The 27,828-nt window shown below is 40.2% G+C and overlaps 1 protein-coding gene across 4 annotated transcripts in view; it reads left to right on the plus strand.

Annotated features, from left to right (window-relative positions):
* The first annotated feature begins 341 nt into the window (after positions 1 to 341).
* The window catches only part of ARHGAP28 (Rho GTPase activating protein 28), a 77,843-nt gene continuing 50,356 nt past the window's right edge, over positions 342 to 27,828 (plus strand). Inside the window, exons 1-2 of one of the 4 annotated variants that reach the window (XM_068671585.1) lie at positions 342 to 467; positions 559 to 822. In XM_068671585.1, coding sequence (XP_068527686.1) covers positions 692 to 822 — 131 coding nt within the window. In that variant the 5' untranslated portion in view covers positions 342 to 467; positions 559 to 691. Of the gene's footprint in view, positions 468 to 532; positions 823 to 12,979; positions 13,167 to 26,424; positions 26,630 to 27,828 lie in introns of those variants that run through there. The other 3 variants (XM_068671587.1, XM_068671583.1, XM_068671586.1) reach the window with 3 other exon arrangements.

Below are 27,828 nucleotides of genomic sequence, written 5' to 3' on the forward strand. Positions count from 1 at the left end.
GGAGTATATTTATTTATGGACTTGCTCCAGCTGAACACAAACTTGTAAAACGGATTCTCTCATTTCCTGGTGCCCTTCTAATTACTTGCACAGAAGTATCAGGCAAAATGAAAGCTTCACTGGAGTTCAACAGAAAGCCAGTAAAGTCCCCTGCCACAGGAATGATCTGGCGTATAGGAAATCAAGGTTACTGTTCCTTGATTATTTAAACAGAGCACAGCCTACTTTGCTCTCAAGTCTCTCGTGTAAGCAGTTTAAATGTCAGTCCCTGCACTGCCAAACCACGTTTTATGTTTGAGTAGCTCTCACCACTCACTCTGCTGCTTCTCTGGCAAATAGCTTCACTTTGCCGTGCCTATTTTGGGAGCACGAGGCGTATCAAGAAATGGGTTCTTAAACAGAAACAAAAAGAAACAAAGCGAGAAGTTTCCCCTGCGGCCGCGCAGTGCCCTGTAGGATTATCTCAGGTTTCTAGTTTCCTAGGAACGTAGTAACTTCCCCATGGGTTGTTTTGTGGGCGGTGTTTTTGAATATATGCTAATTCAGCTTTCCTGACAGGGAGACGCGCTGTGCCGGAGCTACGCTGCTCTCCTGACAGCAAACGGTGCTGAGAGGCGGCTGCGGGTCAGGCCGCGTGCTCGCTTGCGTGACAGGAGCCCTCACCGGCTGCCTTTGTCACCGACATGTGCCTATGACCATGGAGATGAAGGACTCGGGCAGCGTGGTCCTGACAGCCTACCACCCCCACAGCCCCGCCAGGATCCCCGGCATGGAGCAGAGCTTCGTGCAGGATGTCCCCTCCAGCCGCTCGCCCAGCAGCAGGTAAAGACGGAGGGTCGGGGCTGTTGTGTGCGGGTTGGGTTGTGCACTTCGAGGCCGACCGGTGGCTCGGCCACTTGGTAAGCACTGTGCTCTCACACGTTTCTTGCCTCCAGCCAGGAAAGTGATTCAGCCTGGCGCTACTGGGAGTGGAACATTCAAGTGCTTGTTTTAAACTGTGTAAATGACAGATTGAGCCCGTTTCCCGCCCGGGAATCCCTACAACACAATCCCCAGGCACACGACACGTGTGCCAGGCTTCTGCTCAGGTCCTTTAGGGAAGCCAGAGAGCTGGAGTGACTGAGGCTGGCTCCCAGAAAACTGATCCTGGCTTTGGATTAGGCGATTATTTGATTCCTTCCCCACTCACCCCCTGGGTCAGGTCCAGCCCTTGCCTTTTTGTGGAACTGCAGTTGCTGCTTTGCACACCCCCATACATACAATGGGAGCCTGCATCGTCAGAGAACTAGTCTAAATAAGAAAATTCCTTTGTGTTGCAGGAAACTAAGTATTGTCTTAATTAATGCAGTGGTGTGTATGTTTACTTCCCTGCTCTGTATGAATGCATGCATTTGCGCAGTTCAAAATTTTGCACGGTTGGGCAATTTCATTGTTTTAGAAAAATCTGACCTTTCTCCTAAACATAAGTGTCTGTTCTGTGCAGTTTTCTCCAGCAAAAGTAGTGTGGAAGTTCATACTGTAAAAAGTTGAACAAAGTAGAAAACATTTTTCTGTGGCTTGACCGAAAGAAACCAAAACTGAAGTCTGAGGAAACAGTAGATAAAATTGTCCACAGGAATTAAGTCTGTGTCTCCTGTTAATACAAATAATGATATTTACTTCATATTGTTTATTTATAGCCTGATGGTTATTTTATTTTCATTGTCATTATTTAGGTTAGCTGCATCTTCCTGTTCTTTGTGTATTTCCCTGGCTGTCTCATAAAGATAACTTCTTTGTTCTGTTAAACTGTTGTTTGAGAGCAGCACCAAAATACACAATTTCATGTTAAGAAAAGAAACAGAGCCTGGGCTTTTAGACGCAGTTGGAATGGCATTTGTTACTCAAATCAGAGAGCAGTGGTTTGGCATTGAGTTAGTGGGGAACATGTCATTTCTTCCCCAAGGAAGAATGCTAAACTGAGCCTCCCTTTCAGCCTGAGCAACGGAAATGTGGTGTTTTTCTGTGTTACTGGTAGGTGTGCTCATTGTTTTAAAATGCTCTTGAAACTTAAGGCCAGAATGTCTGAGGGTTTAAATCACATACACATCACCTAAGAAAAGGAGAAGTGCAAATTGCAGTTTTAAAAAAAAAAAAAAAAAAAAAAGAGGATCCTGGCATTTTGATGAGAAACATATTTTGGAAGCTCCTGCCACGAGGCAAAGCCATGTGTCTCTCTGTATAGTCTCTCAGTATATCTGTGTGTCTAGAAGGTTTTGGTGCTGTCTCCCCTTTCTTGTCTTCAACTTCCTGCAGCTGTCTAATAGCAATAGCCAAATTCTGCCATATAGGCAGTCAGTGACCATCTGAGTTTCCAAAGGCTGTTCAGGAGGGGGATTTTATTAACCCAGCATGCAGTCCTCTGGAATGCAGAGTCCATGAAGGCAAATGTACTGAGCTTTTTAGCAAATAGTAAAATAGGCTCTTACTTAATCCCTACTCCATCTTCTAAGAACTGTTTCCTGGACTGCATTTTCTATATAGTTTCCTCTGCCGCCATCCTAATGCAAGCGGCTTTACTATAACCTCTGTCTGGTGTTCCTTGATCCCAGAGCAGCCGCCCGCACTACAGCATGTCAGTTCCTTAACTCTAGCAGAATGATTTGAAAAAGCATGCAACAAACAGAAAAGTTATCTATTTTTCATTTAATAACAAAAAACAACTAGAACCCAGAGCGTGACTTTCCCCTAAATTCTGTTGGCTTTATTTAAATGTAGCTCTAACAAAGTCCATATTTCAGATATGTATCTGTATGAATCAGTCTTGGATTTTAGCCTTTGATCTGATAGACTACTGGTCAGTTCTCTCTCAGCTTAGCAATCAAGATCTTTTATTTTCTTTCATCTCCTCAAAATATGTCTCTAGCTTTGGAGTGATGCTCCATTCATATCAGAAGAACAACTCCACTTGCCAGACTTGGATGTGAGTCTCTCCTAGCTATGTTTTCTCTTACACTTTCACTTTGGGAACCTTCTAAGCGGAGGTTTCTCACAGAAAGGGGAAGCTAATGCAGCCTCTGTTGGCATTAAACTGCTCTGCTTCCCACTATTTAAGGAGGCCCTGATTAAAAAATAAATAAATAAATAAAAAGAGGAGGAAACACTTAGGTACCGTGAACCTCAGAATAAATCAGCAAACATAATTATTCTTGCCAAACCAGGTATGCAGCTGAGAAGTTCATGGACACAAAAGTTTACACTAATAAAGTAACTTAGATGCATCAGACCACTTAGCTTCAAATTCATCTACAATTCTTGAAGGGCCAATCAAGTGGACATCCTGTGTGCATGTCTGAAGCATACCTGTGCAGCATTAGCATCAACACAAAATATAGCAGCCATAAGTATTTTCATTTGTAAACCCAATGAATGGATGTCTGCCAAGTTATAGCTTAGGTGATACTAGTGGTGGATGGTACGGAGATCAGGACAAGATGTGTTTTAGTTACTTTGAGTGGAAGATACACCATTGTGCAAAGAAGGATAGTAAATTCGTATGTGTAACAAATGGGAGAGTGGAATGAAAATTTGACTACACAGTGATACCATCACTGATCTGCAAAGGGAGAATTCTATCTTCTAAATTTACTGTTTTGTACTATTAATAAAAGTGTTAAGAAGAGAGGCCACTAATTCCATCCATTCTCCAGAACAAGAGAGTGTCAGGGGGACTAAAGATAGCTGTATTTAAATATCTCCTCTTCAGGGGTCTGTATCATTCATTTCTATCATTATCCTATTTTTCCACCCCCAGACTTAACTTCACCAGTTTCACAAGTGGGGTGAGCTCTGAAAACTGTACTGCTGACATTGTTAGAGGTGCAGGAGAATTCTCCATCCTCATCTTCCTTTAATTCTGTTAATGCAACTATCAAGTTCATTTTTCTCATGTGACATTTAGGGCTCTTCACTATCCTTGTCATCCATGTTACATGATTGCAATTGTTTACACCATTCATATTATTCATATCTTTTTGTAATTTATTGCCATGGAGAACTAGATATTGGCAGGGTCTCTGTTTTCTTTCACTATTAGCAGTTAGTCTAATTCTGCAGCATATAAGGACAGTGGGGAAGGCTTCTGCATTTGTGACACTCACTTGTTTTTAATGCCATGAATTATGAATATCCATAATGAATATTAGAATTCAGATAACACAAGTACCAGTACCAAACACCTCAGAATATAACACTACCCCTTTCATTACAGACACCAGCCCAATGCAAAGGTGAAAGTGTTTATCTGAGTTTAGCACTGGTCACCTTTTCCATCCCAGCTTCAGAGAGTGAAAGACTTTACAGCTGTGCACAAATACTGTTCCTAGATTATATACAGGAAAAGTGGTGCCACAGCCATTCATCACATCTCTTTTTTATCTTGCTTGGTAGAAGTGAGAAGTGAGGAGGAGTTATTCCTGTGCTCAGAGGAAACAGGAATGACCTCTCTACCAAATGGCCAGTGAGCTCTCTAAGGTAATTATGCAATTAGGAGAGTACAAAGCATTCCTGGGTGAGTCATGCTCAAGCTTTCCTTGACTCAAGTATGAGAGTTAGTGAGTTCCTCAGCCCGTTTGTTACTGGCATATCTACCAGCAAAGAACTCATCCTGCACTGAAATTCACAAATATTTCCATTGCAATGTGTGGCTTAAGCTTGTATGGGCATGACATCAGAATCGGGGGACAGAAAAGGCACATTAACAGGCTTTGTTTCTGCAGAATGGGTTAGAGCAGATATAAAGCACACATCCTCATGATGAATAATCATGCATCCTACCAAACTTACGCACATGCTACAAAGGATAGAATGGATTTCAGCACCACTGAGCAATGCAGCCAGGACTCCTTTCATAGCTTCTCTCCTAGTCAAGAGAAAGTCAGTCATTTCCAGTTGTTTCAGGCTGTCCAATCTCTACATGTTCAGCCTGTCTGCCTCCTCCTGACATCAGGGGGGGACTTTCAGGCAGGCATCTCTAAACTGTAGACTCAAATAAGAACAGGAAAAAGTTCTGAAATTTTTATGTCACCTTGAATTACCTGTTGACAACTTCAAGGGTCCCTGCTCTGCAAATCTTGGACTTGGGGGCCAGTAGTAAAATCATTGCACCAGACAAGCACAACAGAAGATATTTGTGCAATATTCACCCCTCTTGCTAGCCCCAAGATACTACAGAGACATGTTAGGGTGAGGTAAAATGTCCTGAAATAATGACAGTTGTATCTGGAAGGAGTAAAACTAGAGGAGAAGCCCTTATGCACCAAAACTTAGCTTGTGACAAGAGGAACTGCATGGGTAGTTCAGGTTTTATCCTAACAGAAGCAGATTTTGTCACAGTGAAGTAAGGTCTGTATGCCCTGAGGCTGGGTGATCTGGGTTTAATTTCTGTCAGGCTGATTGAACAGCTCCCCTGCTCAGCTGTATACAAGTGATGTCAAGAATGTCTTCTAAGTGATGCAGGATAAACAACCTTAACTATGTTGGATGTTTATCTCGCTCTACCATAAACTTCCCCAGAAGACAAAAATAAAGGGCTGGCTCCTTTTCCACAGTAAATCTTGCAATGGCTTGAGCCTCTTGCAGTAACTTGGACTCAAAACGACGAAATTAAAATTTTAAAAGCGGTAAAAGAAAACTCCATGAAACAGTAGTCTAGGAAAATACTGTACTGGCACAGACTGGGCAAGAAGTATGTTTTGTGGAAAAATTAATACTTTTTATAATTTCCACCAGCTTCCCAAAATATGGTTTTAAAAGTATGTTTTTTATAGATGCTAGGAATTATGATTCTTAATAAAGCATTTAGTGAGAGGATGCATATAAATAAGTCAGACAATAGTAGACACGCTTTTCCTGTAGGTTTTAGAAATACCTACAGAATGTCCTCTGGGAGCCTCACTGCGGAATGTAATATTTATAGCCAGTTCCTCATGTTATGGTTGAAACTAGAGTTGGCTTCTCTGGTTTCTTTTTAGTTTGGTGCTCCTGCTGCTCTCCCTGGTACCTCCATATGCAGAGTTGATGGAAAACATCTGGCACTGTCCCTTTGATCATTTTGTTTGGTTGAGCATTTAGCCAGCTGCCCCATTCATTTTTAACTAAGTCACTTATCTCTGATTACATGAGGACTGGAACTGCCTGCAAAAAACATAAGACCTGAAAGCCCTGCATGCCCTACACAGACACCTTCAGATTGCATCTGGCACACTGACAGCACTGGCATAGCAAACAGCCAGGAGTCAAGAACTGTGAAGTGTTATTTTTGCACAGAAGATCAAAATAATTCAGTGTAAATGAGTGGAAAATGTGCAGCAGTGGGGACTGCAAGACACAATTATGGAATACTGGTAAAAGTCCTAGGTTGGACAGTATCTGAAAAGCATCTGGTTAGCACCATACAAATATAGAATCACATCCGGACATAGTGCTGAGTATCCATAGCAAAGGATCAAGTTAATGTCCTGGATTTTGGCTAACCACAGTACTAGCAGCCACTTGGCCCTAAGCAGTGCTTTGCTCTGGCTGGCAGGCAGCACATCTGCCATCAGGGTGGGACCATGTGCAGCCTTCAGATACCATCATTTTGGGTGTTTTAAAAGAACAAGAGGGGAACCAGAAGAGCCAGTGACCCAGCTGACAACTAAAGCATCCTCCCCAGGTTGTTGGCCCATTTGCCAGCCTTCTTTCTCTCTCTGTAGCAATAGTCCCCATCATGGTCCTCTGAGTCCTGCTGTGTGTAACAGGGACTCTGAAGGGAGAGGCAAAAAAAGAAAACAAGGGACTGAAGGGAAAAGGGTAACAAAGGAAAGAAGAAGGACCTGATTCTCCTCTTTTGTGTAAATAAAAGGAATGAGAAAATAAACCTCTACCAAAAAGACATTGTGTGGTAGAGCCATTTAGAGTCAACCCCCACGTCCTACCAGAGACATGTGGCAAGGGGGTTCTAAATGACATTTGAGGTGTTGCTTTGGAAGTCAAAAGCTGAAATGGTTTAAAAGGTGGTTTGAAAACTAGTCCCTGCTCGTTAAGGACTGTTTTAGATGAGGTCAGCAAAAGTGCTTGAGTTGGCATCCCTTGTAATTAATGCAAGGGAAAGACTGATGCTCTGTGAGGGATCCCTCAGTTCTGTAATTCATTTTTTTCCTCCCCTGTCTGTATCTGTTAACTTTCCAGACACTGCTGGAGCCTCTGGTCTCTGAGGAAAGAGAGCGGAACAAACACTGGAGCAGAGAGCTTATTATCAGGTTGTTCGTTTGAAGGCGGCTATGTTTTCTTATTTAGGATGCTATGTGTAATATTCAGCTACTGTGAGCCTGGAGGATTTTCAGATGTGTGAAGTGTAGGATGGACATATGCTGGAGGTTTAAACAGAAAAAAAGCTGAACAAAGGAGGGAAAGAAGACTGCTACCAAGTGTTGTCGTTATTGCATTTCCACCTGAGGACTACTGTAGGAGTTGCTCTGAGCATGTCATGAGCAAAATAATGACCATAAGTCTTTTCATGAAGGGTAGAGGAGAATCCTAGCAGTGCAGAAATACAGAAGGAAATATGTATTGATTAATTGTATCAGATGTAGAAGTCCAGCTGGGTTGACATCATTTATCAGCTGAAAGATGAGTAAAGCAAGAGGCAAGCTCGTTGGGGAACTGTGTTTTAAACATCTGTAGGCCAAACCTCAGGACAACTCTCACAGGTTGTTGCTGGAGATGGAAGAATCTCTAACACCTGTAAGGTCTCACATTTTGCTACAGCTGATCAGAAATATACTGGCTTCACAATGGACAGATCTGGGGAGGAACTAACTTTATACAAGGCCTGAATTTGTCTCAGTAAGTGCTGTGTTTCTTGCTAACTGCTCCACATCAATGAGTCTGCAGTTAGCCAGGCTCTGGGTTAGTCTATACAAATTGCAGGGGAGGCGATGGATGGCCTCCTCCCCTTCAGTTTCTCTTCCTCTGGCTAATAAAAGCTTAGAACAAAATATCATCTAAGCTTATTTTCTGGCCCAGTGATGATCATACCTCATAGTCAAGCGGGAATTTAAAAGTGTGAAAGTCAGATCATTTTAAGGTTTGAGAACAATATCTGAATAGTTGTAACATTCAATCTAACATTAAATATTTTTTATTTTTTTTTAATATATTCTCCTCTAATAAAATGTCAACAATAAATCCGTCAGTGAAACATAATTTGGGATATAAGCCTTGCTCATACACATAGACTGAGTTAATGTGTACTTAGGAGATGTGCAGACAATGGAAGTTTTACCTTTGAATTCAGTGGAAATTGGATCAAGCCATCAGAACTCACATTTATTGTCAATAATTTTGCTTACAGGCAATGAGTGATCTGGTTATGCCACCTCTTCTCTCAGCTCAGGCTGACCTCCTGTTTAATAGGATTCTTGCTGAATCAGTATGAACACATCAGTATGAAGTGTTAAGTTAGTAAAACATAATGGTACCTAGGCCTGTCTTCCTTTTGCGGTGATTCCCTCTGCTGTTGAAACACAGTGAAAACTAAACTTCTAAACATAAGTCTGGATGTAATGAAGATAAATGTAAAATCTGTGCTGTGGTTACAGGTGAAACATGAAGCGGGGAAGCCTAGGGCATTCTCTGAAGATGTTTTGCAGGCTTGGCTGTCCTTGGCCATTTCTAGGCCAGATGGTGCCCAGATCATGCATGTGCAAGGAAGCGAAAGGAAAGAGCGAGCTTATCCTGATGAACAGAGACAAGGGAAGTCTTTGTCCTCAGACAGCAGCAGGATTTCACATTGAAAGTGTTCCCTTTTGGAGAGAGAGTGGGCAGAAGGAAGGAAGCACAGCTGGCCAAGTGCAGGAGGGGGGTCTTTTAAATATGTGAAGGTCTTTAGTGTCCTGCTCGAATTACTGTGCCCACCTTCTGTAAGGTCCTTCTCGTGTCTTCTACTAAGAAAATTCATTTCCCCATAATCCTCAATAACCTGCAGTGATCCTTGACTGCTGCTTTTCTTGCTTGCTTGCTTCCCTCCTCTCTTTCAATTAGCAAAAGCAATAAACTATGAGATTTTAAGGAGAACATTACAGAAAACGTTAGGTTTCTGGAAATATTAATTTATTTCTCTATGTGTGTGTGTACAGTATGCACTAGTCTATAGAAGAAGCGTGAAGCTTAATACTACCCATGTGTCACTGGCAATTCACAAAACATATGGCACGCATTAGAACTACATGCCCACAAGTCAAAAATTAACTTGAGTCTTCTTGAAGCATATTTCTTCAAGCCATCTGTTGCCTCTGACAAAGAGTTGCAATTAAAAATAAACAAAACAAATGAAACTACTATGTCTCTTTCTGAAAAGCCTTCTTCATCATCCAGAACCTCCATGTTCTGTATTTAGGAAGCACACCACAGATTTTTGGGAAGGACATTGACTCTGCAGCTGTTTTTTGTGGTCAAGATACATTGCAACCTTAATGAGCACCAGCCTTGATGGCTTTTTTTAGTTAGATTTAAAAAAAAAAAAAAAAAATTAGCTAAGCCAGGAATGATGTTAACTGTGCCACTCTCAGAAATGCAACAAGACCATGGAAACCAAACCAGCTTGCCTCAGTCTATACTGAGAACAAGTAAATCTGGAGTTAGTTATGGTATGTGCCATGCAGCAACAAGTCACTGTAGTTGCAACTAATCACCCATTCATACAGGGAGCTTATTGTCATAGGATATCCTTGGAGGTCCATTTTCTCTTTCCAGATTCAAACATGGGGTATAATATTCATATAGGTAATGAGAATCCCTATAATTAAAAGTGTTAGTGCTATCAAGAATTCTAGAAGATACAGTAGATTTTACTTTTCAGGGTTAAACTACTTACATGGAGACTTACTGAAGCAAGAAGGAGGCATATTGTGTTTTGTTTAATTCATTGTCCTTTTTTGGATACTGTCAGACACGGGACACTGAAATTTGTGTATGCAAAATATGTCAGGCACAGACGTGAGGCCTATATTTTGATACTTGGTGAAAATCTTTATTACAGGCAGAAAGGAAAAAATCAAGTACTGAAAAAAAAAAAAAAATTGTCTGACAACACAAGGTTTAGCAGTGAGGTAATAAATCCATAGACTTAATGATTTACCACAGAAAGATTACACCATAGGAATTCAGATTATTTTTTGGCGAGGTGTCTGAAAACAAATCCAACCCCTCTTTGCCAGTGTCCAGGGGCTGTATAGCTGTGTTACCACAGCATTTTGCCCAAGCAGTGCATAGTTGCAGCTCTGCACTGCCACAGCTATACAGTTTCTGACCCTTCTGTGTCCAGCCTGCTGGCACAGCATTGGAGGCTGGAATTCAAAGTGTTTAGACTAATGCTTCAGGACTGATAAGAAAAAAAGGGTATGTTTTTCTGAACAGGCTAGTCTGCTGATTAATAGGTTAGGCTGGCTATTTTCAGGGCTAGATGCTTAAAGTAAATAGGTGAAAAGCTGTGCTGCATTTTTCTCAAATATTTTTCAGGCTGGAGGAGAAACTTTATCTAACTTGCTTGAACCATAACAGAATATCTCATTCATTTATGCAAGTTGGATTCCTAGCAGAGCAAAACACAAGAAAAAGGAGTGGTGCTTGTGATATCCAGCTAGCAAAGTTTATTGACAATACTGTAAAGGTACCCAAAATTCATCATCTGAATCTGTGCAGACTCCAGCAGAAGAGTCAAGGGTATAGCAGGAAGCCAGAAATAGTCCTGGTGAATAAATTCAAAGATTTAAAAATTTTATTAGGTTAAATTTCTTTCCCCAAGTTTAGCTAACCTGTGTAAAAAGTAGAGCTTTGATTCTCCTAGAGAACAAGGCATGAATTATCTTTTATTTCTTAAACAAAAGATAGGCCAGTCAGCATCTGACTATCCATTAGAATCTCTTTTCTAATTAAATCTCATCTGCTGGATCGAGAATATGATGATATTCACAGGCTGAATTGAGCCATATTCAAACACTGTAAATAAGGTTCATAACCTTTATTCTTTAAATACCAGTTTAGCCTTTGGTTCCTGATTCAATTCATGGCACTGACCCAAGGCTGTAGCTTTGCTAAAACAGGCATTGACCACTGCCTAAGTGGGTGGAAAAACATCATTCAGCAGTTAGGTGGGTATAAATGCTGAAACTATGTCTGTAATTCTGTGAAGGCGATGGTGTTACTAAGAACAGATTGGTTTCAGAGACTGCATTGAACCCAGCCAGCTGTAGTTAAACCCTCAAAGGCTGACAAAGTGCATTCCTAATTATATCAGTGGAGTGGACAGCTAGATTAAGTTACCTCCTTTGAGAGTATTGGTGATGAGTTTCCATCGCTAGGATAGATTTTACATTTTATCCAACCCAAAGGGGACCTCAGGCTCTGCAACTGTTTCAGTAGAAATAAACCAAACACAGAAATGATACATGTTTATGGGGCTACCCAAAAGTCCGCAGAGAGACACATCCTACAACTACACTGGATGCTGCAGAAAAAATTAACAGGCAGTCTTTGAAGACTTTTAATACATTTAAACTTATTATTGGATTCATCTTTGAAGTTAATTAAAGCAGTTTGTATCAGGTACCAGAAACAGCCAGGAGGATAATAGATGGTGGAAAGAGTTTTGGTATCTTTACACAAAATATATATTTATGGCTTTGGCCACCTTCACAGAGTCTTACAACATTCTCTGACGTCAATATACTTAAGAAACTGGAATAGCTAAAGATAATAGGCTCAGTGGGTATTTTTCTGTGCTTTTCTGTGATCTACATTTAGTTTAAATTGTAACTTTATACCACTTTTCCATCGTTGTTGATGATCCATAAGATGCATAATGCCCTATAACGTAGTTACGACATACCAAAATTAGCATTCTCTGAAGATAATTGGAAAGCAATGAGTAGGTCTCAAGGATAAACAATGAACAACACAACTTACATATGCTGAGAGGAGTGACATATTCCTACAGGAGGGGAGGAAACTTCCTAATCCTCAATATCAATTTTACATGTGAGGAAAAGAATTTGCTCACTTTGCAAAACTGCTGCTGTGCATTTTATGTTTTGGAGACATAAAGAAAAATCCTGTTTGCTTAAGCTAACATTTCTGCCACCATTGGCCTTTCCAACTTTTAAACCATGCTACCTAAAGCCAGAGAGATGATACAGTACTCTGTACATGCCACCTGGAAAATCCTGTTTAGAATTACACGGTGTGATCAGTCGATCAGATAAGTCTTGCCTGTAGAGAGGACGTGTTTGTTTTAACTGTTGAACTGTGGAGGTTACAGAGAGTTGAATCTGTGTATTACTAATGTAGTTGACATCTCACAACATTTAAGGTCAGATTCAAAACTCTTCTTGGCTGCAGTAGGCTTTGAGCTTGTCTCAAAAGATATAAATGTCTTGTGTCGATACTCTGCAACCAACTCTATATCATTGATACATCCTGCAGTGCTTCTTTTTGGTCATTGATGCTATTCATTCCACTCTCCCCTAATTTAAAAACTCTTAAATTCCTCACAGGGATGAATCAGTTATTGAAGTTCTCTATAATTACATTTCTATCGAATCCACTTTGTGCATATATAGGACTTTGATAAAAAACAATAAACTTCAGCCAAAAGCTGCTGAACTACACAGAAAAAAAGGATAATAAAGTGGGACAATTCTGTAATGGTCATTCATGATGGAAAATGTTAGCAAGTTCAATAGTTTTTTTCCTCTTAGATTCATCATAGACACTTTTCTGGATTGCCCTCAGAGAATATACTTACGAATGGAAATATTATCAGAAGTTAGCATTGGACCCCCAAATCCAAACTAAACAATGAAACAACACAGACTTTCCTTCCTATTCTGATTGCATCACTGGAACCACTGCCTAATAAAGGGATTGTGTTTGAAAAAACTTCCTTCTGTGTTTTTTACAGTGCTGTGTGTCTGCATTCCTGTTCATTTGTATGCTTGATTAGCTGAAATCAAATACAATCATGTGGATCTCCAAGCAGCTATAAAAGCTCAAACTAGGCAAAGCTAACAGCAAAATAAAAAATATTCTGCATTACCATCTTCATGGGAATTGTTCAGCAGAAAGCAGAAGAGCTGACACAAGATCATGTATGTGTTTTTCCTTCTTGTTATTTTGTCATTATGTAACTGCTCAGAAGTTTGCTCTTTAGTACGCTTCATATAGCTGTGCGGACAGGTTACAGAGGATGTATTGTTTGTGCCTCTGCCTCATACACAACTGCCTTCTGTCTGCTAGATGTAAAGAAGTGGATAGATTTTACAAATTCTGTAAGTATCAAGGTGTGGGATTTTTCCTCTGCCCATTATATTGTCTATGCTTTTTGTATTGCTACTAACTTTGGATGAGTTGCTCATTTGTGGCCTGGCGCTAAGTCTTGTAGATTTTTAGAGCGAGGAAGGCATTTTGGTCTTTGTAGTTGATGTTGTATCTCCTAGGGATGAATCATTGAATTGATTCTGATCACAGTCATCGATTTAAATGGATAGAAATATGATTTTTAGGTGGCTAAGAAGATCAGTGGAGATTTATATCCTCCTATCTGTATTTTTGGAATGTTTAGCTTATGTAAAGATAAACTAAACTAAACTAAACTAAAATAACATAACATAAAATAATAAAATAATACAACAACCAATCAGACACCTAACTAAGAAATCCTCCAATCACTAAAAGAATCAAAAAGTACTCAAGAGAAAACTTAAACTTGAAGGATGTAAAGTGGCTGTAGTGGTTAATTAAATAGGAAATATATGATTAAGACAAAAACATAAAAATCTACTTTTATGACAACTAAGCATTTTAATGCTTTTGCTATGAGGATAAATTTTATGTCTTGCATTTGTCTTATCATCAATAAAAATTTAGCTAATCAGTCTTTGAAAAGGAGACATGCTTGACAGCATTGGAAGAGATTTTGGTGAGTACCTTCTTCCATTACCAAGCAGTGAAGTGATGGATAGACTAAAAACATGATGAAAGTAGATGGAAGATCATGTAAATTTCTTTAGATGAAGCTTATTTTAAATGAATCTTGACTTTAACATGTTGTTTTGTTGTGGTGCTTTATTTAAATTACTGATTTGATCATGCAATTGTTGAAAGCAAAGCTGATGAAAAGTTTTGTAATTGGATTATATGGAAAAGAAAGTTTGTGACTAGAATATTAAACACTGATGGTTGAAATCAAAGCAGCTACTCAGAAGTCTAAACAAGTAACTGAAACACGCAGATGTAACCAAGCATTTCAAAAAAAAAAAAAAATCCATATACCAGATTTGATGGGGATTTTTTTTTTTGAAAGATGAAGTCTGTATACTTCTTTTATGTAAACCTTTAAATGACTAAGTTCAAGTGACTTATTAGACTGTATTTGAGTTCTGACTATTATCCTATACAATATGTAAAGAGGAAAGTCCTGTTTCCCTGCAAATTATGATAAGAGAGCAGCTTCTTGGTTAGCTGTGACCTCATGCTACAATCCAATGTTTGCCTAACAAAAATGAAATTAGTTTATTTTGCATGAAGAAAATGATCTGATAATATCTTGGGTGGAAATTCCTTATGTATACACTGCTAACAACTATACCGTAGAATGTTTTCTGACTTGCTTTAATTCTGAGAATTTTGAACACCTTTTGATGGACAGGATCTTCTTAACCCTAATAGCAAGATAAATAACAAGAGCAGTTCTGTGGCTCCTTTGAGTTGCTATAGTTGTTTAATTTTCATTGGACACGACTTTTATCATAAACTTATTCTTAGTGACACTCACTCTGCATTTCCTGTAGCATTATCGGGGACTGATTCACATGTTATTCATATTCTTTAGCATATTGAGTTGGTTGTGGAGAAACATCTGGGGGAATAAATTGTGTTGTCTGGCAGCTCATGTGGGACAGACTCAGGTGACATCTAAGCTTGAATGTGGAATGTGCCAGGCAGTGCTCTGAGGTCCTCCTGATCCACCTCCCAGCCCAGATCATTGCCTCAAAGCATTAAAATGAGACCAGAAAACTTTCCCCATCTGTCTTCAGAAATGTAGCTCTGTCTATGGCAGACAGAAATTGTAGGAAAAATAAAATTTAAAAAAATAGCTGCTGACAGGCTCACGTAGCTCTTGCAATCACGGCAACAACACTATTATGTTAGTGTTTTCTGGGGGAAACTTTAGAGGAATAGGCAGATCACAAATAGAAAGTGGCTTTGTTTCAATTTATTCTTTATTTGATTATTTATTTGATTATATATATATATATATATAAAGTCAAATTCCCACCAATGCCACAGGTGCTATCGGGTGGCCAGATACCTCCAAATGACTTTAATTCCCTCCTACTGTGTTAGGACTCAGAAACACAAGCAAGCCATTCACGATCATTTAACAAGCTACCACTTCCACTGTGGGATTTTATAACTGTTCAAGGACCTGCTCTTAACATGGAGCAAATAAAAAGTAACTTAACTAAGCTTTTATGTCTCTCATGGCAGAATAACTTTGAATTATATCATATTTGTTATGCTCTAAACTTTCACATGACAGTTCATATGGTTCAGGTGCCACACAGGAACTTTTCCATTTTTTAACAGTAACTTCGTTTCTCTAAGTTCTTACAATGAGGTGCACCTGAAAATCTTCCCCCTGGTCCAAAAGAATGCTTGAGCTACTCCTAAGAAAGTGATGTTTTGGAGTATGGAAAAAAATGGGGCATTAATGCTTTCAGTCTGTCCCCACCACAACCTTCTTAGATAGGAAATAATAATAATAATAATCCATGTATCTCAAAAGTTCTGGGCCATAGTAGTTACTGTCAACTTCTTAAATAACAGCACAGCATCAGACATCCTTGCTCAAATGATTATGTTATGTCATCCTCAAGTGATGTTTGATTTACATTAGCTGTTTCACCAGCATAATCATTTATCAGCATAGGTTCCACTGTACAAACATCTTGGAAAAAGAAAGCTGCTAGAGAACATGTGCGAAGTTCATTTAGGATTTCTCTCCAAGGCTAGGAGAAGATTAATGCAGTCATGAAAGCAAAGGCCCTGAAGCCTCTGCCAGCTCCTTTTCCAGTTGCCTGAGTGCTAAAATGATCACAGAGATTTCCTCAGGAGTCTCACTGTACAGCCCACGTGTGCACAGCTCCAGCACAAGTGATGGCTGCAAGCCTGCACAGAAGAAATACCCCAAACCTGCCTGGCAGCTGGCCAACTCAGACATGAGCCTGGATGGCTGTGTCTTGAGCGCCAGCAGTGTCAGCAGCACAGACATAAAGCATGTCTTGGCTGCTTGCAGTGCCCTCCCTGCAAGCAGGTGGGTCCAACTTCAATGGGGACGGCTCCCAGTTGGGTAGCGCTCAGTTTGAAAAACATCACGTAAAATCTGGCCGCTGCACAAATTACAGAGCTGAGGAAGTTCTGCAGATAGCTGTCATTGTGCTGGAAAGGAAGAAGTGGAAAGCCAGGAGCTTGTCTGAAAAAAAAAAAAAAAAAAAAAAAAAAAAAGTCTAGGGTTTAAATTTCTTCTTACTGCCTTCTGGCAGGCAACCTCAATGGATGCGTGAGAACTGAGCAGTACATGGCAGGAGTCGTGCTTCACTTTGAACCCAGTTTATGAATGCAGACAGCTGCCTCTTGTTGCCCCTGCTCAGCCATCCCTGCCCCCTCCAAAAAAAAACAAGGCATTGGAATAACCTCTGATTCAGGCATTGGTGCTCGCAAACACAATGGCACACTCACCACGCACCCACTGCATGTGCTTGGGGAACTCACTAGAAGGCAGAGTCAGCATTTTCCTCTCTTAATCAGCGTGTCCAAACCCCTGATGGTCCTTGTTTGAGCACTGCTGATGAAGCTCCCGCTTTAACTCCATGCTTGTGAAAAGGCAACATGGAAATTTCAGTACATTGCCCTTCTCTTCTAGTGCATGTATGGATTGCTTTACAGAAAAGGGAAAAGCAAAGAAGGGGAAAATAAGAAAGAGAGAGATTAAAATGCAAACCAAAGAGCTTACTAGCACAGCAAAGCTAACGTAATACCATCTGCTCTATGTCTGGTCCCCATTTGGAGCTTGATCCTGCAGGGTTCTTAGTGCTCAGGCTATTTCCTATGGCACCCTCCGGTGCATGCTTAATGTTAAGTGCTTTATGGGATCATGGCCAGAATGCTGAGCACCCCAGGAACCAGCCCTTGCTTAATTTTCCTGGTTTGTAGAAAAATCCTTCTTAGATCTGAGCCCTAGCACTTCTGGCTGCGATTTTCCTTCCAGCCCATCCCAACCCCCATTTTTAAAAATTTTTTATGCTGAATAGTCATTGCCAAGCAGGGTTAAGCCATGGGTTGCCCATGGAGGAAACTGCAGTATAGGCCCCAGGGAGGATGATTTTTTTACCCTGAACTGAGGTCCTACCTGGAGTTATTCAAAACTCCTTTCACTCAACGCATGAACAAAATGAAAACTTCAGCTATAGATGAGAAGAAAGTGTATGTAATAAATCCTCAGGCATTGTCAGCATACATTCCAGAGGAGAAATTGGCTTTTAAATCAAATAAAAATAAATAAATAAATAAAAACTAGGGAAGCAGTCCCCGTGGTGTGCCTGACAACATGTGCTGTATGAAATACTTCAGTTCCAGAACCCCAACCTCTTTTGTCACCATGGCATGCACCTTTTGTGCTCTTGGCCCCCATTTCTTTCCTGTAACACTGAATCTTTGCAAAGAGCAGCTGTAAATTGCAAATCCAAAGCAAATTTTCAAATTGTAGAGCCAGATCTGTAACCAGTCTGAAGACTAGAATTAGAAAGGAATGGCAAAGTAAGCAAAGACAGTTCTTGGGAAGCGGCAAGCCTATTCAAGGTTTTCATTTCAGGGTTAGGATTCCTAATTCCCCTGTGAGCTGATCATTATTTAGTGCTTTAAAAATCAGTACGTAATGTTTTAAAAATAGCATTCGCCATGGTAAGATCTCTCGTGTGCTCTGTACCCATTTGTGTGTCCATACGTGCGTGTGTGTGTGTGTGTTAGTCATCCCTGCTTGCTCTCCACGTCCCCCACAACAAAATTTTACAAGCATTACAAACCTCTGGACATCTTCAAACAGCTGCTAGATTTTCTAAGCAGCCTGCCAGAAAGAAAAACAAAAATAAAGGAAATATTTACCTCTTCTCCTCAGTTATAAAATTGGCCTAGGGCCTGGGAAAGACAAAGTATAGTCTTGGATCACTGATTAGATTAAGAGCTTGGATGTCCCCATATATGTCCATACCCTCTGGGGCTAGAAATAATTCTTCACTGGATCAGAGCACTAGCCGTATGCCTAGCAGGACCCAAGACAGCAGCTTTAAAATTGCCATATAATTGAGTATGGGAAAGACGCTGACTTTTTGTTGTTATTTGTATATATTTTCTTATATCCCTAAATTATGAGTTTATGTAGTGAGAAAAAAAGCAATTCCATCTCTGAAATACAACTGTCATAGGGGTACAAAATGACATTTTATGCCTAAACTGCGGTCAGGATATGGCCAGGGAGTGCAGCGTTCCACGTTGGCACAAGTAAGCTCCTGATGGTAAACAGCATTTTTCAGTGTAACTGGTACAATTCGCAGCACACAGGAGGCTTTTCCTTCTAATGCAGACCTCCAGTGCATAATAATAATAATAATAATAATAATAATAATAATAATAATAATAATAATAATAATAATAATAATAATAATAATAATAATAATAATCTTTTCACTGCACACAGAAACAAACACAGCGAGCAGAAGTGGCATGAGCAGCAGACTGAAATTTCATGAGTGCTGTAAACAGGCCTCAGTGTACCCTGGAATTGGGCCAGTATACTAGAAACAGCACTGTAGCCCTACCACCACAGGGCCCCAAATTGCAGAAAGATGGGGGGAAGAAAGGAGGGGCTATGCCTCTGCTTTCATGTACTGTCTTACTCATACATATGCCCCTCAGGGTATATGCTGGTTCAGCCCACCTGTTGGTTATGATCCCATGGGATTCCCTGGTGGCTCTCTCACATATACACCCCCAAAATGGATGCAAGGAGGACAGGGGGTAAGGGACATCTTTGTCAGACAAAGTTTGCATGTGTCCTTTGTGGGTGACTTTGTTAGATTTCACTGCCACCTTCAAAATGCATGATTTTTCTCATCTACCATAACCCACCACCAAGTAATTTAATAATGCATGTCCCGTAAAACATAAGTTGTCCTCTTTACTCCTGTGAATTTGCAGAAGAATAAGATCCTGGACCTTGTGAATCCCTTACCCACCACTGCATCCAAATTGTGCTGCTTGCAGTTGCGGCAGCTGGCAAAGGACTACTGCAGTCCTGAAAAGTGCTGCCAGGAAAGCCTTTCTGAAACACCACCTATCAAATCAGCCCCTTTCAGATCCAGCACTTCGTAGAAATCACAATCAGCATTATTTTTCCGTCTTGTCAAGAAAGCCTGGCCGGTGCAACTTGGGTGGGTGAGTGTGGTGACATGGACAACAGGGAGATAAAGTGGCTCGATGCAAGGGACAATGCTGCAGGAGGAAGTAAGTTTTTGGCTAGTCACCTGGCAGGACTGCATGAAATCTGTGATGTTGCCATATGGCTGGTTTCCTCGGGCTTTCCAGAAGCATTTGAGCAAGTGCGAGAGGGACTGAGAGAGAAAAGCTAAATGGCAGGTGACTGCTGGCCCTGAACGTGTGCTTTGTTTTCTACTGCAGTTGATGGAAATGGTGGCTCTGTGTATAGATGGTCTGGGCACTGCTATTGAAGCCAGGGACTTGTAAATCTTGATAAAAGCCTTGATCTTGAAAGCAAGTAGGAATCTCATTGCAGCCTGTGAAGGCATTGTTGAGAAGGGTTATCTGTCCATTTCCCAAACAGATAAAAATTCATTTGGGAGCCTGACTCTCCACTGCCTTCCACTCAGACCTGCACAGGTAAGGGTAAAACACCACTGATAGTAGTGCTAGCACCATGGCAGTTGTGGTCAAAAATCTCATGATCTCATGACCACAATACATGTGCCAAGCCCTGACCCTGGTGTGTCAGGTAGGTCTCTGGATTGTAGTCAGGCAAGGGAGATCTGTCTACTGTCACTCTTAATACCATTGAATTGTGTCAACGGTAAACAATAGCATTACACTGACTTTTGAAGGGTCTTTTTTGTTATCTTTTATAGTTTTTGGTTGGTTGGTTGGTTTTTATAACAGGCTAATATTTTTTAATTTATCTTTTTGCTTTGTTGAAATGTCTGGTGGTTCACACTGGAGTGGCTAACACTGATTCCTTCTATTGCACTTGCTAATTAAATTTTCTTCTGTCCTCTTTTTTTTTTTTTTGCTGCATTGTACAAGACAGACTTCTCAAGTTCTGCCAAGCCCAATTCTGTTTCTATGTCAAATAATTAATAAAATTTTTAGATTAATCCAATATTTATGTTATACATGGTAATTAGATGTGTCTTTGACTTATGTATGTTTCTGTTTGAAGAAATGAACTTTAGAGATTGAACATTTGCAACTGATTGAGCTTTTTCAGAGCCATAATTATGTATACAAAATAAAAACTTTTTTTCCTTTGTCTGTTTGTGTCCAGCAGGGTTTTCAGACTGTTTAGCTAAGGATTTTTTTTTTAAGTCTTTTTAATGGAACACATTTTATGATTTACAGTCCCTCTCAAGTAATATGCAATAACAGTGCTGATTAAATTAGCATTACCTAATGGGTGAAAGTAGTAAGACATTTTGTTCAAATTATATCCTCACCTTTAAGAAGATGTTAATTGGTTGATAGGCCATTAGGTGCTCACCAGAAACTCACCTAAGTTCTTACAATAATGATTACTGGCCAAATACGAATTTGGCAGTTATGGTTACTTTTAAATTCATATTAGTGAAGAACATGTGTTAACATAAAAATATCCCTGATGCATTACGGTGGTTTAACTGTAGTTAGTTTAGCAGTGCTTGGTTAACATCTAAGAGAAGAGGTGGAACAAATGTTTTACATTTGCCAATCAGTAAGCCAGGACTTTTACCCATTGCTTGGCTTTGTTTGGGTTTAGACAAAGTTTCTCTGTTTCTGTTCAAGTTGCAGTAATCCTTCATTCCTTGATGTCATGCATTCTGGTTTTCCATACTTTTTATAATACTCTTTGAACCCTTAGACCACATCATATGTTATGAATATTCTTTTTTTGGACAAGAGAAGCAGGCAATCATTGTAGACTGCAGGAGCCCTACCCCTAACACTTGTCTGTGTGCCACAAGGAGCAACACAAAGGAGAAGCAACAGCAGAAAGACCAGTTTGGAAAGATGGTTTGGGATGAGGAAAACCAAAATGGGAAAGGATCAGTGAAAAGGATGTCTTTCAAGGGTCAGAGTGTCACTGCTGTTGAGGGATGCTTCAAACTATACCTGAAAAGCCTCTTCAAGGCTACACCTGGTTTGGTGCAGGAACATGTTCAAGCCGTTTCTAAAGAAGAGCAAAAGCCAGAAATTGGTCCTGATGAATGTGAGCAATGGTAGCAGGCTATCAGTTCAGGTCCTTTTTTCCTGATGACAATATATTGTAGTTCAGAGATACTAACGGGTAATGGTTTTCCTAATTTTCTTGCCAGGTGACTGATAGGGCTTCTTATGCATTTGTCCCTTACTCTGTGACTCTTCCACCAGACTGTCATCTTCTTGGCCTTCCTGGCCTTCTTGGTCTGTTTTTGAAATACAGGAATGCACAAAGCTGCTCCCAGGGAAGTTCAGACTGGACATTAGGAAAACATTCTTTATTGTGAGAGTGGTCAAAAATGGGAACAGGCTTCCTGGGAAGGTGGTTGATGCCCCATGCCTGTCAACGTTCAGGAGGCACTTGCACAATGCCTTCATTTATATGCTTTACTTTTGGTTAGCTCTGATGTGGTCAGGCAGTTGGTTTAAATGATATTTGAAGGTCCCTTCCAACCGAACTATCTATAAATCCTTGAGGCTAGAATTACTAACATCTTCTCTATGATTTAGTTTAATGCAAAATAGGTTTTGTTGTAAGGTCCTAACAGGAGTATATTGTTGAACATTACCAGCTGACTGAAAATTAAGGTGCAAAATACTGTTTTACCAAAAATCAGAGAGATACTTGAAAAAATCTAGTGTTTGTAAATTCATCATAAAAAATTACTCCCAGTCACATGGCTACACATGCTGTTTCCAGTGTACATACGGCCCTGGCTCGTGGCCTTCGCAATGGCACTGGAAAACAAGCTTAAGCCCTTCCTGTTAATTTACTTGTGGAGGAGGTTTTTTCCACCAGGCAAGTTCATCTGTCAAGGTGACCTTCGTAGCCGACACTGAGCATCTGCAGATAAAGAATGCCATGTCAGCTTATTTGTGAAATTCAGCGAAGTGGCTGGCAGCAGGACTCCTGAGAGGCACAGGCACATTGCAAAACAAAACTTTTCCTACAGGCACTGGGAGGATTTTTCTGTTCCACAGCTTTCGTACGTCAGTACTGCACATTTTGCAATCCGTCTTTTGTCATGCTCTGTAAACCCTCTTCTCTTGCCTGGCTGGTTTTCTATCTAAATGGTCTTGGGGTTAAATAGTTTCTTTCAAAAAATCCCTATTCTGTAAATTAATGCCCTCCTTGGCAGATCTAAGACCAAAATTAAATCTTAATTGATCACGATTGCAGATTGGAGATTTCACAGATCCCCTGCCAAAGTCCAGGCAAAAGAAGTCGATTTCCAGAGATCTCCTATGAGAAGGTTTAATCTTTCATAGCATTCGAGAAGCTGAAGTCAAGTCTGGAATGCCTGGCCATGAACGACTATCTTCTTGCTATCTAAATAGTTGCTTTAAAATACAACACTTATTAAGTTTTGGCCATTACCATTTTTCTACCATGAAAAACAAGCCAGATTTGGACCATGTGTGCTTAATGTATCCCAGTGTTAACATAAAATCCACCCTGGAGAAGAGCCCCTGATTTTTGCTCGCTAACAGCTGGAATAGATCAATATATAGAGACCCTGGAAATAGCAGTCATGTTTCAGAAGAAACCACCACATGATTATGATCATGCCAGTTTAATTTCTGTGGAATAATTAATCCAACAATATTTCTTCCAGTTCCTTCCTTGTAGTTTTATTTTCATGCTTGCCATATGACATCAGTTAGACAAGTCCTTAAAGCAATTCCCCAGCAGCAATGACCTGCTAAAACAGAAGACTTTATTTAGATGTGGGACCAAAATAAAAGGATTTTTTTTTCAGGATTTTTTTTTTTCAGGAAAAAAAAAATAAAAATGGCTTGGGTTGATCAGACTAATCTACACAGCATATTTTGAGCCGAGAAAAAAAGGATGCAAAAATCAGAAAAAGATTAAACATTTCATTGCAACATCTTCTAAATGAACTGTTTTGTTTCCAAGTTATGCAGATTTAACTTTCAACAGAAAAGTAAAACAAAGTCAAAATCTCTGAGATCAAACTGTTTATTGTTCTTCTGAATTTCTACAGGAAAAGAAAATGGCTTTGCTTCAGATGATGTTTAAATGAAGATTTTGTTCAATTACGTGTTTGGCCAAAGCCCTGAAACGTCAGTTATTTTAATAGCTAATTGTTTAGGACTGGAACTTATATCCAGATGTAGCAATGAGCTTAAGCATTTGTCTCATTGTAAGGATAATCTGTGTTTTTCTGTAGTCATAAAATGGAGTCAACAGCAGGCCCGTTGTATGTCTCAGTATTTAATTTTAGAAAAAGAATAGCATGAAGCCACATGTGTCAGAATTTAACTGTTGTATGACATTCGGTATACCTGCTGAACTATTTCATCCTTTTGTCCCTTATGTAAACTGTATATGGAATTAGTGGAGAGCTGTCTTTGTACTGGCCATGAAACAGAGTACTCAAACATGCAAAAAGATACTGGTGCAGGCAGATCTCTGTGTCATGCAAATACCGAACAGCTTCAGCGGGACACCTGTGTGTATGAGTTCACCACTGTTTATTTTTCATAGGCCAGCTGTGATTACGGCTCACCATTGTGCTGATCCAGAAACAGTCAAGAAAAAAAAAAAAAAAAAAAAGATGTTGAAGCATAGTTAAATTCTTTGGAGGTAAAAAATGTTAAGTGCAAGGGCACTGCAGGCAGAAGCTCACAGTTCTCTTGCTTTCAAGTGTTTCGAGTGTACCTAATGCCCAGTGAGCAGTTATCCACTTGCAGCCTTTAACAGCTCTTCAGTGAGTCCCTCACTGTCCTCTCCTGTTATGGACAGCAAGGGAGACATTTCATCCATCGCTGTGCTGAATTGCTCTTTGGAGGTGACTTTCCTTCCACCAGCTGTCATCAGGAGCCCAAAACAGCACAGACCTAACTCACACATCCCACTTCAATGTCTAGTGTTAGACAAGAGGACCCAGCACTTACATGAAACACAGAGAGTGTTTTAAATGCTGACAGGAGCCCAAGGGAAGATATTCTCATTGTGAGTTGCTGCAAGTGAGCTGGCCTCTGCTTCCTTCCCCCCTTCCCCAGCCGTGTTTTTCTGTACCACACAGGCAGCAAGCTGCAAGGGACTAAGTTTGTAAATGGGAATTGAACCTGCCTTCATATTTACCACATGCAGCCGAATCTCACCTTAATTCCTAGGAAAGCCTAGGTAGGGCACTGTTACCAAGGCTTGCCTAAATCTCATCAGAGAGCAACTTTGGGAAAAGGCAATCCAGTATTGATTTTTATACATATTTTAACTGAACTATACTATGCTATGCTACACAATACTATACTAACTATACTGTACTGTACTGTACTATACTATACTATACTAAGCTATATTTAAACTATATTTATCTGAGTGTTTATACAAAGCCTAGAATTAACTATAAAATTAATTTGTTCATACAGCAACAGTTTAAGGAGAAGCAACAGTGAATCACTTTTCTGAAAAGAGGGAGAAGACATCCTTGAAGCAGGGGGGCACTCTTGGGACTATTCAGCATATACTGAACGCCTGTAGGAGGTGACAATATAGGTATTTTAGCTGGGAGGATACAGACTAGTATCACCATGTCATTTCATGCAAAACAGTAGCTGCCGAGCAGCTGCTAGTAACCAGCAATGCCAGCTGGACTTACAGCATGAACAGCTCTGTAGTCCGCTACCAAACTTGTGAGCCACCGTTTTCCCTGCAGTTTATACTTTAAAGTATGACCTAACAGTCCCTAAGCAGACCTACAGGCAATGGTAAATGACCTGAAGCTTTCAAAATTTTCAAGGATTTACATCATTCTAAAAGCTGACCAGAAGAAACAGAAAGGCAAGATTAAGTCCAGTGTAAAACATGAGACAAACTTAACTTCAAGATGAACTGTAAAACCAAACCACTTCTGGTCTTGCTGTTTTTTTGTCCCTTCAGGAAAGCTGTGTCTGATTCAGGAAGTCCTTTCCCTTCTCTTTTCTTTTTTTCTGCCTTTTTTTTTTCTCTGCTTGTTCCGATTAAATAACAGGCTTTCTTTCCCCCTTACTCTACCAAAGGGCTTTAGCTATGCGTTTGGAGGAAGTGAAGAATATCAGAAAGCTCATAACCAGAAAGCCCGCTTTTCCTCCTGTATATTGAGCTGCAGGAATGATGACAGGAATGCTGCCAGTTTGACAGCTCCGCTTAAGTATTTCAATGGATAAGTAAAAGTTCGGTGAAGGGAGTTTAGTTTGACCACCGCAAGTGCTTTCTGTGGTAAGGAACTGGTTGCACATGGGCTCTCCCCCAGCTGCAGCTCCAGGCATTCCTGAACTTTGAGATTTTTTCTAGCTTGTGTCAAAAAACAATTGTGGGCCACAGTCCATGCAAAACCTGATGCATGCTTTTGTCAGCATTCATCTGTGTTTCCCAGTGACCATCCCAATGTAAAAAAAAAAAAAAAAAAAAAAAAAAAAAGGCAGGAAAGACTTCCCCATAAATGTTTGATTTCTTAATAGCTGTACTCTGGCTTGCTTCTCTTTCCTAGCTGGCATTGTGCACTGGAGAGAGCTTCTCATTAATTTACATCTGGCCATTTACGATTTTTTGAGTTATGTTAATGGTAGTGTCTTATATCCCTTTAGCAGAAAACACATAAATTGGCACTGTCTTTTTCTGAGCCACCCCACAGGGACTCTTCTGAATTACAGCACAGCTAGCACTGATTACTTTTTTTATTCCTCCTCTTAGGAAATGGATAAAAGGTTTAAGTTCTGACACAAACAGGAAAACACACTAAGAGGATTTATCCTGAAGGCATCTACTCTTTAAATAGTGATGGAGCAGTGTCAGTCTGTTTCCCACAAGGACCAGAAGCTCCACTGCTCTTTGTTCCCGCAGCCCTTGTATGACTAGAGGCAGAATATCCTATCACAGGCTGTCAGATAGCTCCCAGAATAAGCAACTTTGTGATCATAGGCTGAGAAAGAGCTCACTGCCACTAGGAGCATGAAGAAGTTGAGTTTCAGAAGGACTCTGCCCTGCTGCTTTAAGGATAGCACCAAGGCTTTATTCCGCTGTGAGGTAAGATTTGCAGAATTTTCTAAATCAATAACTTCTCAGCCTCCCAGACCCTGCTCCCTCCCTCTTGTTTTCTTAAATAAGGAGTGACAGGAGGGGGAGCAAGCTGTCAGAGTTATCACTAGTGGAATTTTCCAGCTTTACCAGGCAGGAAAGGGGGGGGGGGGAAGCAGAAATAATGATCCACTGCAGAAAAACAACTAGACACAGTGCAAGAGACTGCAGGATAGGTATATGAATGTTTTGAATTGTCTCAAGTTGAAGTGACATGAAAATGCACCTCAAAAACTATTAATATGGATCTCTTTAAAGTTTTAATGACAAAGTGTGTTTCTGGAGTGTTATACTCTGTTGTACAACTTTTTCCTCACTGTTTATGCTTTTTAAAAGTGTATGTCAATGGAATAATGTTCCAGAGGGAGCAGAACCTCTACTTCAAATTGAATTAATCAAGTTTTTCCCCGTTCTTGCTTTTGTTTGATTTGAGGTCAGAAACTTGCCTTTTGTTTGATTTGAGGTCAGAAACTTGCCTTTTTCAACCTTTATCTTTTGATATCGTGTAGGCATTTGTGATATCAGTGCATATTTCAGCTCAGTGTTGTGGCCATAATTTAACTTGCACAACTAGAGGTTTATAGAAACATAGCTTTAAAGAAAGAAGAACCTTAAGATATATCATTGAATGGGAGGAAAGCCAGGTCTGACATTTTAAGTGATGCATTCATGCAGATTACATGGCTAAATGAGCTAAAGTGTTTCTATATTCATGAATACTTTATCCAAATCCATATTTTTCAAACTGTGCTCAAATCTGGCTTGGTTCTGTAAACTTGGTAGGCAGGGATTTGCAGGTAGCACCAGATTTTTCTAATGGACGCTTTCAGTTTGAAGGTACTTATGTCTGGTAATCACACACACACAAAAAAAAAAAAAAAATCCAGTGCAGCAGGGGACTCATGGTGAGCAGCAGGTAAAACTGTTTGCCTGGTCATGAAAACTGGAAAAATTCAAGGGAACTGGAAACCAGGGCTAGTCCACATTGTTTGGATGAAACTGGAAGCTTATGTATGTAGTCAAAATAAATGAAACAATAGACAATCAGTCCAGAACTCATGGACAGGACAAGTAGGAATTCTAGGGAGTTTCTCTCCCGCTGTCTGGCTGGTGTGACACACACATCACTGCGCCTCCAGAGCAAACAT

The sequence above is a fragment of the Anas acuta genome, chromosome 2 (genome assembly GCF_963932015.1).
Source record: "Anas acuta chromosome 2, bAnaAcu1.1, whole genome shotgun sequence".
Classification (NCBI taxonomy): domain Eukaryota; kingdom Metazoa; phylum Chordata; class Aves; order Anseriformes; family Anatidae; genus Anas; species Anas acuta.